We start from the raw sequence: 14019 nt of genomic DNA on the forward strand, positions 1-14019 counted from the left end.
TAGGTTCGGAGAAGAGAATAATTGGAAGGCTAATAATATGGCAGAAATTAGGAGTACTGAAAAAGTATAGTTTTAGTATAATAGTGTGATAGAAGATTAACAAATTAAAATGGACTAAAACTGATCCCTTGATTTGTGGGAAAGTCATGAACGTTTAATTTTTTTAAAATCTATTCTATTTGTAAATAAATCTGCTAAATTTGAAAATGCTTTCCTTTATGTAAATAGTCTCACAAAAGTGCTCTACGATGTAAAAATCCCAAAAGGGGGAATGTCATAAAAATATGACCGGCCCAAAGTAGGAATTAGGTTGGCATAAGTTCATTGACGGGCATAGCTCGAGTTGATCCTTCTAAAAGCTTTGGCCAATTTGTGCTACATATGTAACCCAATTTGACCAGTAATTTATTTTTTTGAAACATAGAAAAATGATTTCTGTTGGATTTATTTAGTTTGATATAATCATGATAAGCAAAAGAAAAAGATTTTATTAGTTTGATTTGTAATTAAATAAATTATAAGAGAACAAACAATCAAAAGAAAAATGATTTTTTGAGTTGAGCGGTTGGTTAGAAACCATGATTTTATTGCTTTAACCTACCCAAATATAGCCAATCCATTTGAGTTTTGACAGTCTATTGTCCATACACGCGCACACGCAATACATATACAAGCATTCTTTCTTTCTTTTCTCTCTTTCCAATAGTTCGTTTCTTAGGATATCTAACATAAATATACATCAAAGGCTAGTTTTTAATGTTGATGTTCATCGCTCATCCTCGTGGGGGCTGCCTATCCAGCTTACTTAAATCAGATGATTTTGAGACGGATGCATGGAGTTCCATGAATCGGAATAGCTCAAGAAAGCAGCCGATATTAACTTACATGTATTTTACAATTGGATTTTCCATTACTGACATGTTAAAATACAAAACTCCTCGTACACAATTTGCATCAATGGCCACATGACGAAAATTCAGCACCTCCAAAAGCAATTTGGATATTTTTCTTGTTTTAGGAACCAAACACCAAATGCACCTTTCCCTGGAAGACCTCAAAGAAAGTGGTACTAGCAGATAAAGAGAAAATCATTCTGGTTCATCTGCACTTGGTGAAGGTTCTGAACGTCTTCTCTTGGATTCATGACCACCCAACTGCAAGGAAAAGCTAATGTCTTCTTCATCAGAGCCTTTCCTCAAAGCTGAGAGATTTTCATATGCTGACGTGTCACGTTGATCATCTTGATTAGCCGGGGGTTGTCCATTGAAGCTTGGAATGAATTGATGTTCAACACTTGCACCAAAGTTGACCCCACCTTCTTCCAAGTTAAATGCAGCTTCCACAGGCGAAGAGTTTATATCAGGGCCGCCAACACCATCTTCCAAGGGAATTTGTTGAATATGAAGCCCAAGAGGCTCTATTTTGTCCTTTGGAAGCATTATATCTGGAGGTGAAGAATCCCCAGCTGTAGAGCCAACTACTGTGGCAGAGGCAGCTATCTGTTCTTGTACTGCAACTACACCAGTGATAGATATAGACAAGGTTAAAACATACTCTAAAAGAATTCAATATTTAATCCCAAAAAAAGGGACTTTAGTTAAATGGTAAGTTGATCCGAGAAAATCTTACAGATATGACGGATTAAAGCAATGCAGACTACATCACCTTAAAGAGACATCATTTTATCTCAGTGGATCGGGTTAAGAATGGGAGTCAGTTTAGTCCTATTCCATCATGGAGTGCAAATACTAACAATTAGTAGACGGGATGAATACACTTGCTTTATCCTTCACACATTGTACAAATCAAGGAAGGAATACTGTCTTTACCCAAAAAACAGTCAATAAAGGACATCGAGCATGACATTTCAAAATAGACAAATAAGTCAGCTGGTGTCTTCTGAAGCAAAAAGGACCTACCGGATACCTGAGCATAATGAACCCACGTGCTACCACCGGAATACTTATTAACTAATTCCAGCCTGCAATTTTGCATCTCTTCTTGGAACTCCGTCTTGTGTTCACCATTCTTCAACAAATGTCAACCTAAGGACTACTAAATCTAAAAGAGGTAGCTAGTTAACCTAACTTGATGTCAACCAACGAAAAATATCCACTTTGAGAAAGATAATCAGCCAAAGAGCATCTAATAGTCCAATTAGTATTGTTAGATAATCAGCCAAATAGCTTCTAATAGTCCAATTAGTATTGTTCTTTACCATTTCAAAAAAAAAAAAAATAGTCCAAATTAGTAGTGTCTGATCTAACACCTCCCCTCTGTCCCTCAAAGATCTAGACATCCATTGAGCTTATTAGTCCCTCTTCCACTCTAAAACACACATGTTTTTCCTTCTACATCCATCCCTTTGAAAAAACTTGGGGTTTATTACTCTCGACATCACAACAGTAATAGTAAGCACTAAGCCTGATAAACATATTGGAATGCACAATAATATATTTGAGGGGTGGGGGACACATTCTAGACTTGTTTTATATGCATGTGGGGGACACATACGAGACTTGTTTTATATGCATGTAGCTAAAAAAGAGAGAATCAAGCTGCTTTATCCGCAAAAATCAAGTGCTAAAGACCACAAACCTCTTAGAGCTTCATCTTTTGTGATGATATCAAGTTCAAGGAAATTGAGCAGGCGCCCAAGGTCAACTCCACTAGTCCAATTCTCCGGAGATTGACCCACTTTTAGTTTAAGCCGGCCCCTATTTGCAGTTCCACCCCAAATAATACCAATTGGTCGGGGTTTCTCCCCATTCTCACCCTTTAAAATGATTAAACTTCCACTGTCTCCTTCAAGGTCAAATGTCTGCTGGTTTTCTCCAACAACAAGAAAATCTGTCAAGAAGCAAATCCCTTTCTCATCATTGTATTCAAGGGCATATGCCAAGACAGTTCCTGTAGTCAATCCAGAGCTTCTTCCGACTTTCATCACCTGCTTCCCAATGAGGCTACTAATTGGAGATTGCAAATCTATAAGTTTGACATCTCCAATTTCACCTATGCCCTTTACAGAAGTAGTCACAGAGGTCATATCAAAATCATCTGTGAACGGGATGAATGCACCATCTGCCCTAACAAACGTCTCTGCACGAGTAATCAATTCCACATTTAGAACCGATAATAATCATAATAATGCCACAAGAGAAAGAAAATTCTAACAAATTAAGAACCTTCTGAGCAGGTAGCATGGAAGTGAGCAAAGAACAACTTTTCATCTATCTAACAACATCGAAAGAAACAAGAATGCAGATTTCTGGTTGACAGCATCTTCTAGCATGGATTGCATTTGCAGATAGTTCTACTAAAGCAAAAGAGATCTAACCCATGATATGTCGTGAGAGGCAGGATAGCAATATAATCTCATGGAACAAAGAGACATTGTCCAACACACTTTTTGTCAATACAAAAATGAAAAAACATACTGGTTGAGGCAGTTAAGTTTTTGTTCTGGTGATAAATTAAACAAAATGCCCGACGAAAAGGTGCTTAAGCTACTGGTTCAGGTTACAGCCTAAATCTTATCAACCATACACTTACTCATGCCTAAGGATCTGCTCTTGTTATAAACCCAAATGAAGAAGTTATGGTCTACACTATAGAATCATCATTCAACAGATACTGCACCTTATTTAACTAGCACAATATCAGCAGTCTCACTCAAGGTAACTAGTTCAAATGTCGCTAAAAGATAGACTGATACCAATGTTCCTAAATGCATATTAGAAAGTCGCCAACAAGTTATAGACAATTCAAACCTCATCAACCTCTCAGACGCTAACAACTTGCATAGCATAGAGTACGATATTAACTTTGCTCAACTTGCATAGTATAGAGTACGACATTAACTTTGCTCAAATTTGAATACAACAGGCCAGGCATCACTTCACTAGTATTGCATTTAATGGGTAAAGGACTCAACGATGGTGGTATAAGTAGTGGCCAGACAGTGCAAAAATGAGAAAACACGATAAGACGGAAATTGGGGAGAGAAAGGAAAGGAGAGGTGTCAATTAGAAGAGAATAAATAGAAAAGATAACAATGAAAATGGCTGTAGTAATTATGACTGTTAGAATAGTCATGTAAATAGGAGTAAATAAATAACCCTAATCCAATATATATTAGGAGTAGGACATGTTATGTGTGTATATATATATAGGGCTCATTGTAACATATGAATATACATCAATAATATATTTTCTCCCGTGCTTTCTCACATGGTATCAGAGCAACCGTGAGAAATTTATCGTTGTGCGTCATTCCAACGATATCCGGGAAGAAACAACTCAGTCACCGTGCAATTTTCCGGTGACCTAAGTGACTAATTGCGTCAAAGTCACTAATTATCAGTGTTGTGCAAAAACCAACACCACCACAGGGTTCCCAAGGCTCCGGCGACCAAACCCCAGTAAACCCCACCGGAAAACACCCCCTCACGCGCCCTCACGCGCCGGCGATATTCCGGCAAATCTGACCCACGCGCCCCCACGCGCCGGCGCGTGAGCACTGTTTCGGCCATTTTTTGAAAATCTTCCAGTTGGACAGTCGGATCGCCTAGTAATTCCGAGTCTGTCCATACCTTTTTCGTTTGATTCCGACCACTTTGAGTTTTTCCGGCGACTACACTGATTTTTTCGGCAGCTACAGTACTTTTCCGGCAAACACAGTGTTTTCTTCATCTGTTTCAGAGAATTTTCAGTTGATTCTTTTTGTTATTTGGTGATAATCCAACCATGTCTTTGGGAGTCGATGCTTTCGGGTCTAGAAACCCGGGTTCTGGCAGTTCCGGTGTTATGATTACCTCAGAACCTTTAATGGGAGGTTCAAACTACTTAGATTGGGCTTCATCTGTCGAGTTGTGGTGTAAAGGTCAAGGAGTTCAAGATCATTTAACAAAAAAGGCTAGCGAAGGTGATGAAAAGGCCAAAACACAGTGGGAGAAGGTCGATGCTCAGTTATGTAGTATCCTGTGGCGATCTATTGATTCCAAGTTGATGCCCTTGTTCCGTCCATTCCAGACATGTTATTTAGTTTGGGAAAAGGCTCGTAATCTATACACTAATGACATATCTCGTTTCTATGATGTAATATCGCGAATGACAAGCTTGAAGAAACAGGAATTAGATATGTCTACTTACTTGGGACAAGTTCAGGCAGTCATGGAAGAGTTTGAGACGTTGATGCCAGTTTCTGCTAGTATTGAAAAACAACAAGAGCAACGACAGAAGATGTTTCTAGTTCTTACACTCGCTGGACTCCCTAATGACCTTGATTCAGTACGTGACCAGATTTTGGCTAGTCCAACCGTCCCCACAGTTGATGAATTATTCTCTCGATTACTTCGCCTTGCTGCAGCACCTAGTCACCCAGTGAGCTCATCACAGACACTTGACTCATCTGTCCTCGTATCCCAATCAGTGGACAATCGGGCATCTCATACTATGGAGAATAGACGAGGAGGAGGTCGTTTTGGAAGATCTAGACCCAAGTGCTCCTATTGTCATAAACTTGGACACACTCGTGATGTATGCTATTCTTTACATGGCCGCCCAACCAAAAATGCTTATGTTGCTCAGACTGAGACTACAGGTAACCAGGGATTTTCTTTATCTGAAGGGGAGTATAATGAGTTCCTTCAGTATCGAGCAAGTAAGCAGACATCTCCACAAGTAGCTTCTGTCGCTCAGACTAATACTTCTGTTGCTGGTAATTCTTTTGCTTGTGTTTCCCAGTCTAGTCCTCCTGGACAATGGGTTGTGGACTCAGCCGCTTCTGATCATATCTCTGGTAATAAATCACTTTTGTCAAATATTGCGTATTCACAGTCTCTTCCCACTGTTACTTTAGCCAATGGGTCTCAAACCAAAGCAAAAGGAGTTGGACAAGCGAATCCCCTACCCTCTGTCACTCTAGATTCCGTTCTCTATGTCCCTGGCTGTCCTTTTAATCTTGCATCTGTTAGTCGTTTGACTCGTGCCCTCCATTGTGGTATATATTTTATTGATGATTCTTTTATTATGCAGGACCGCAGTACAGGGCAGACGATTGGAACAGGACTTGAATCAGAAGGGCTTTACTACCTTAACTCCCTAAAATCCTCCAAGGCATGTCTAGTTACAGATCCTCCGGACCTAATTCACAAACGTTTAGGATATCCAAGCTTATCCAAGCTTCAGAAGATGGTGCCTGGTTTGTCTAGTTTATCCACATTAGAGTGTGAGTCATGTCAGCTCGGGAAACATACCCGAGCCTCCTATCCTCGTAGTATTGAGAGTCACGCAGAGTCTATTTTTTCTTTAGTTCACTCTGATATATGGGGTCCTAGTAGAGTCAGTTCAACCTTGGGATTTCGTTATTTTGTTAGTTTTATTGATGATCATTCAAGATGTACTTGGATTTTCTTAATGAAAGATCGTTCTGAGTTGTTTTCTATATTCCAGAATTTTTGTGCTGAAATTAAAAATCAATTTGGTGTTTCCATTCGCACTTTTCGCAGTGATAATGCCTTAGAATATTTATCCTCTCAATTTCAGCAGTTTATGACTTCTCAAGGAATTATTCATCAGACCTCTTGTCCTTATACCCCTCAGCAAAATGGGGTTGCAGAGAGAAAGAATAGGCACATCATTGAGACTGCTCGCACACTTCTCATTGAATCTCATGTTCCGCTGCGTTTTTGGGGCGATGCAGTTCTCACAGCTTGTTATTTAGTTAATCGGATGCCTTCCTCTCCCATCCAGAATCAGATACCGTATGCAGTATTGTGTCCCCAATCACCCGTATACTCTGTTCCCCCTCGTGTTTTTGGGAGCACTTGTTTCGTTCATAACCTAGCCCCTGGGAAAGATAAGTTAGCTCCTCGTGCTCTCAAGTATGTCTTCCTTGGTTAATCTCGTGTTCAGAAGGGATATCGTTGTTACTCACTTGATCTTCGTAGATACTTTATGTCCTCTGACGTCACATTTTTTGAGTCTAAACCTTTCTTTACCTCTTCTGACCTTTCTGACCCCCTTGATATATCTGAGGTCTTACCTATACCGACTTTTAAGGAATCTACTATAGCTCCTCCTTCACCTTCCGCCACAGAAATCTTACCCGAGTCTCCTATAGCTCCTCCTTCATCTTCCACTATAGAAGTCTTATCCATTCCAACCGTTGAGGAGTCTAGTGTGGCTCCTCCTAGACTCCCTGCCACAGGAACACCACTTTTGACATATCATCGTCGTCCGCGCCCAGCATCAGGTCCAGCTGATTCATGTCCTGCACCTGACCCTGCTAATACTGCGGACTTGTCTCCTCTTAATCAACCGATTGCATTTCGGAAAGGTATACGGGCCACCCTTAATCCTAATCCCCATTATGTCGGTTTGAGTTATCATCGTTTGTCATCACCCTATTATGCTTTTCTATCTTCTTTGTCCTCTGTTTCCATCCCTGTCTACAGGTGAAGCATTGTCTCATCCAGGATGGCGACAGGCTATGATTGACGAGATGTCTGCTTTACATACGAGTGGTACTTGGGAGCTCGTCCCTCTTCCTTCAGGTAAATCTACTGTTGGTTGTCGTTGGGTGTATGCAGTCAAGGTTGGTCCGGATGGTAAGGTTGATCGTCTTAAGGCTCGTCTTGTTGCCAAAGGATATACTCAGATATTTGGGCTCGATTACAGTGATACCTTCTCTCCTGTGGCTAAGATAGCATCAGTCCGCCTTTTTCTATCCATGGCTGTTGTTCGTCATTGGCCCCTCTATCAGCTGGACATTAAGAATGCTTTTTTACACGGTGACCTTGAGGATGAAGTTTATATGGAGCAACCACCTGGGTTTGTTGCTCAGGGGGAGTCTCGTGGCCTTGTATGTCGCTTGCGTCGGTCACTTTATGGTCTAAAGCAGTCTCCTCGAGCCTGGTTTGGTAAGTTCAGCACAGTTATTCGAGAATTTGGCATGATTCAGAGTGAAGCTGATCACTCTGTATTCTATCGGCATTCTGCCTCGAGTCTCTGTATTTATCTGGTGGTCTATGTTGACGACATTGTTATTACCGGCAATGACCAGGATGGTATTACTAAATTGAAGCAACATCTCTTGCAACACTTTCAGACTAAGGATCTGGGCAAACTAAAGTATTTTCTGGGTATTGAGGTCGCTCAGTCTAGCTCAGGTGTTGTGATCTCACAACGAAAGTATGCCTTAGATATTCTTGAAGAGACAGGAATGACAGGTTGTAGACCGGTTGACACTCCGATGGATCCGAATTCTAAACTTATGCCAGGACAGGGGGAGCCTCTTAGCGATGCTGCAAGATATAGACGGTTGGTTGGTAAATTAAATTACCTTACAGTGACAAGACCTGACATTTCCTTTTCTGTGAGTGTTGTGAGTCAGTTTATGGATTCGCCGTGTGATAGTCATTGGGATGCAGTTGTTCGCATTCTTCGGTATATAAAATCAGCTCCAGGCAAAGGTTTATTGTTTGAGGGTCGAGGCCATGAGCAGATCGTTGGATACTCAGATGCTGATTGGGCAGGATCACCTTCTGATAGACGTTCTACGTCTGGATATTGTGTCTTGGTAGGAGGAAATTTGGTGTCCTGGAAGAGCAAGAAACAGAATGTGGTTGCTCGGTCTAGTGCAGAAGCAGAATATCGAGCGATGGCTATGGCGACATGTGAGCTAATTTGGATCAAACAGTTGCTCAAGGAGTTGAAATTTGGTGAGATTAGTCAGATGGGACTTGTGTGTGATAATCAAGCTGCTCTTCATATTGCGTCAAATCCAGTGTTCCATGAGAGAACTAAACACATTGAGATTGACTGTCACTTTGTTAGAGAAAAGATACTCTCGGGAGATATTGCTACAAAGTTTGTGAAGTCGAATGATCAGCTTGCAGATATTTTCACCAAGTCCCTCACTGGTCCTCGTATTAACTACATATGTAACAAGCTCGGTACATATGATTTATATGCACCAGCTTGAGGGGGAGTGTTAGAATAGTCATGTAAATAGGAGTAAATAAATAACCCTAATCCAATATATATTAGGAGTAGGACATGTTATGTGTGTATATATATATAGGGCTCATTGTAACATATGAATATACATCAATAATATATTTTCTCCCGTGCTTTCTCACAATGACAAAGAAGGAAGTTAAAGTAAAGCATTGGTAAATCTTCTTTTTAAGAACAAAAGATAGCAAAAATGGTGAGAAAGAATGAAAATGTCCATGAGGAGAGAAGTCACAAAAGAGAAGGTTCAAGAGTTGCTATATCACTAAATTACAATTTACTTGATCCAAAAAAAAAGTTCAAGAGAAGCAAAGTATTTTGAGAAACATTCGGTTTCATTTCTAACAAGGGTGTCCCTACCATTTGCAAATTTAGGAGGGATATCTCTCATATTCAATTAAATTTGAAGGGAGGTCTATTTAATTAACCCAAAATAAGGAAACAATGTTATATGGTTAGGTTTCTACAATACCAAAAGTCGCTTTTGGAATCTTGAGATTCCATTTTTTATCAAAGCAACAACAACAACAAACCCAGTGTAATCCCACAAGTGGGGTCTGGGGAGAGTAGAATGTTCGCAGACCTTACCCCCACCTTGTGAGGATAGAGAAGTTGTTTCCAATGAACCCTCGGCTCAAGGAAAGATAAAAAAGAAACAATCGGAATAGCAGCAAGCGGTAAATAACAACACGATAATAGATCAACTAAAGCGAAAGAACCAAGAATAGGAATAGGAATGAGAAACAGAAACGCCAGGTAGTAAAAGAAAACTAAGCATAAGACAATACAAGAGCACTATTAATACTATTGGTATGGGAAAAAAATACGCTCCACTACCTACTATCTTTTACACTAATCCTCGACCTCCACGTCCTCCTACCAAGGGCCATGTCCTCGGCAATCACCTCCCCCAATACCTCTTTGGTCTACCTCTACCTCTCCGCAAACCCTCCAAAGCTAACCTCCCCTATTTTTATCAAAGCCAAGAACTAATATTCAAAATTGATTTAATAGAAATTACGGCAAGAATTGAAACTCTTACATACTTGTACATTTTAATAAGTTAAAAAGACAACCTCGTGATTTTTTATCATTAGACTGCATTTCATTTACATACAACACATAATTGATAATGGAGAAAGGTGTGGTATGAAAAGATGCACTTACCAAATCATAAGGGATCCATCATAATCAAATATAGATTTAGCAAATTTCAGTAACAATTTTGTAGCATCAGAACGTTCTTCCAACAGCAAACCAGAAAAGAAGGTGAAAAGAACACTTTACCTGGATTTATGCCGGCAAATATGCCATACCAAAGGTCGTCTCTGATAAAGGATGTAGCTCTCTCGACTGAACCGAGATATACCCCAGGTCCAAGTGTTGGAGGTAAAGGATGGAACATTTTCTGATTTGGGTAATCTAAGTCAACAGCAACATGCCGATTTGTCAAGAAACCAACTTGTCGATTGCCTGATAGGCTCCTCACTATAGCACCCAAGGTTCCATATGTCTCTTGGCTTGCTACCTGAATGTTTCCAATAAAATGCGCTAAGAAATTAACATGTACGATCCGTGTGACAAGGAGAAAAATAGTTTACAACTGATTTCTTCTGCAGACTCTTTAATGCCTTTGTTTTCCTAGGATGCAGTTTATAATGTCTGGAGATCTGAAAGATGCCTGATTTATTGACAAATAAAACTGTTTCCTGCAGACTTTTTAATGCATTAACATTGCTAGGATGAAATTTAAAATGCCTGGAGATTCCAAAGAAGCTCAACTGATTTGATGACGAACCATTTACTGAGAAGGGATGTGAGTCTCATCTGACAATGGAGAAAGGTATCTACAACTACAACTGTCTTTGTACACATATAAGTGTATGGACTCTTAGAAACATTCCAGGAAATCATCTTCCTATCTTCCACACTTTTCCCCTTTTTTTAAGTTTTTAGTTGTAAAATTAAAGGTGTGGCTTCGAAAATATTCAATACCTTCTTAGGAATATATGGCTGACATAAGTTGCCCTTACTGCAAAGTTTCAGAAAAGTGTGGCAAGAGTTAACCTAGTTCAACACTGAACGACAAGCACTTCAGGAAAACGCAAAATGTGCTCAGAAGCAAAGAAATAGATTACTCCAATGGTCTGCCACACCCCAACAACTGTTCTATGCAAGATGCGCAAATTGATCAACTAACAGGACTCAACAAAATAGCAATACTATTATTTTCCCAATATGCGGGATTTGCTTAAACTTTAAATATCATGTGCACTGATCAAACCTCAATCACAGCATCCTCAGAGTATAAAGTTATGATAAACATCAAACTACCTGAGACCCTGAGCCAATACATGGATCGCTACCCCGCAGGTCATCTACTATCTCAGTATACAATTGTTCCTTCGGTGTCGGCTCTGGTGCACCAAAATAGGAGAACTCGACCACATCTACTTCACACCACACACCTCCAGGACCCTGACAATGAGTTACATATTTAAGCATACAGCAAAATAAGGAATAAAGGATGCAAGAATTAACATATTTTGGCAAGTGTTGATTCTTTGGGTTCTAATGATAGGTTGAGTTCAAACATTTTATTGAACAATCCCTGTCTGGAGAGGGGGTGGGGGATGTATACTGTAGAAAAATATAAACACAATCAATGAAGTTAATTTCATTAGCTTTCTTTGTCCTAATTCAGGAAAATCTTTGGCAGGAGGAGTGGCGGAAATAGGATAAAAGATAATTAGTCATTCTTTTGATCACCTCCAAAGCAGTAGGTAGACACTGAATTGGACTAAGCCATTGTTTGTGAACTTTCCGGGACACAAACACTAGTATCGCTGGTATATCAGTCAAAACACCACGTCGAATACGAAAACCAATTGCTGTACCGAGACTGTAGCAACGCAAGAGTTTGCTATGAGATGCCCTTATAGTCATGAGATCAAGCAATGTTGTTGCTCGCTGCCCCTCAGGCAATCGGCCAAGAGTTTCTGGCAAAACCCCTTTCTGAAGATTTGCGAAATAGTTTGCTCTCTCTTCAGCAGCATCATTCAGTCGACTAGGCCAGGAGAAGTATGCAGCATTGCTCTCAGAGTGTTGTCCAGCAGATGCATAAGGTTGAAGTGTTGGTGGACTTACTGAAGGAAGATTAGAATAACTGTAACAGTATTTTTCAAGGTCTAAAGCTGACTCCTCTGACGGTGTTGAACCTGAGCAACGGGTTCTTTTATTCAACCTTGCTCGATCCATCTTTCTGCTAATAGTCGACAAACTTGTTATTCAAAGTTCAGCAGGAAGAAAAACAAAAATGCACCCTCAATTTTTGAGTTTCAAGAGAATTAGCTATAATAGTGGTATGCTTTGATAACTTTATGTAATTTTTGTCAAAACTGATAAACAAACAGACTGCTCAGAGAAACAAAACAGCCAATACAACAATTAAGCAGGACTTTCATTTTTTCTCTAATTGAAGCCTCTCTTACGATGTCATTGCAAAGACATAGCAATATCCAGTTAGTGCGAACATAAAAGTGAAAGCTCAGACACTCAAGAAGCACATTATCTACTCAACATGATGTTTTAACATCAGTAAAAGGAACCATGCAGACATAGCAAAGTGGACAAGAAAAAATCTCTAAATGATTAAAAATCTAGAACTGCTGGCCGTGAGTAAAGTTATTATTCAAGTCCAATGCGAGTCATGATAAGTGAATGGTCAGCAATTCGATGGCTATTAAGGCATGCCGAAATGTTATGGCACCAGATAAATATGACAAGATCTATTGGTTATTATTTTATTTTTAGTTAGCCGCAAACCAAGTGCTCCCAGTTTACAAACAATTTTGCCTTCTTAACATCATTTCTCTCAACTATGTAATTAGCCCGAGAGATTTAGTTAATAAGATGATAAAATTCCCTATACCTCAATCAACAAACTATACCTCAATCACAAACTAGTAGGAGTCCGTTGTATGAACCTATGCCTCCAACAACCATGTTTTACTTTTACCCCAAAAAAAAAAAAAAAAGAAGGAGGTTCTGGCACTAGCAAAGAGTTGTTAATAAAGATTATGCACGGTACAAATTGAGAAAAAACAAACAGAAACAAAAGAAGTAGGGTCCTGGAAAAAAAAACATGGGTATGTGAAGATAGCTGTGCATGAAAGAAAGAAGATCAATCGCTATTTTTACCTCACATAGGCAGCTGCTATACCAGAAATGAAATTGGGAAAGGAAGAGAAAAAGCTGCAAACATAGTCAAAGTCACGCTACGCCATGAGAGGCCCCAATGTTAAAGAGTAGTAGTATTAAATTGTGTTTAAGTGAAGCAATTTTACTCTTCACGACAGTATCGAAGTGAGCGACTATGTTGTCCATCGCCAACAAAAAACGGGGGGGTGGGGGGCGGGGGTGGGGGGGAAGAGAAGTGTGGATCATATGCGGGCCACTAAATAATTTGGTCGCCTTTTTGGCACACTTTTATGGGCCCAATTTGAAATTCAGGCCTCTTAAGACCACAATTTTGTAAAAATAGCACGGTCTAACTAGTTTTCAAATGGTCGTTCAAAAATAGCCAGCATTTACCAAGTCAATGAAAAATAACCACTATTTTGCTGCAACAGAGATCAGTCCAGTATAATATACTAGAGTTCGGTGCACTTGTGTATGAACTTCCAGCATATTATGCTGGAACTCCAACACACGGAAAGTTCCAGCATAATATACTAGAGATTCAAGCACTTGTGTATGAACTTCCAGCATATTATACTGGACCGGTATACTTTGCTGGAACTCCAGTATATTATGCTGGAGTTCTAGTGTACTTATGCTGGAACTCCATCATATTATTATTATGCTGGAGTTCCAGCATACTTATCCTGGAACTCCAGTATAATATGCTGGAGTTCATGTATACTTATGCTGGAGCTTATGCTGGAACTCCAGCATAATATACTGGCATATTTTTCGAGTTTTGAACAGTGTTTTCGCTCA

At 39.7% G+C, this 14019-nt stretch overlaps 1 protein-coding gene across 1 annotated transcript; it reads right to left on the bottom strand.

Annotated features, from left to right (window-relative positions):
* Positions 616-13411, bottom strand: LOC109234206. The gene is made up of 6 exons (XM_019400089.1): positions 13219-13411; positions 11788-12280; positions 11353-11496; positions 10306-10546; positions 2599-3099; positions 616-1516 (listed from the first exon to the last, which is right to left on the bottom strand). The coding sequence occupies exons 2-6, from the start codon at positions 12274-12276 to the stop codon at positions 1089-1091; spliced, it is 1803 nt and encodes a 600-aa protein (XP_019255634.1). The 5' UTR covers positions 12277-12280; positions 13219-13411; the 3' UTR covers positions 616-1088.

The sequence above is a fragment of the Nicotiana attenuata genome, chromosome 11 (assembly GCF_001879085.1).
Source record: "Nicotiana attenuata strain UT chromosome 11, NIATTr2, whole genome shotgun sequence".
Lineage (NCBI taxonomy): Eukaryota > Viridiplantae > Streptophyta > Magnoliopsida > Solanales > Solanaceae > Nicotiana > Nicotiana attenuata.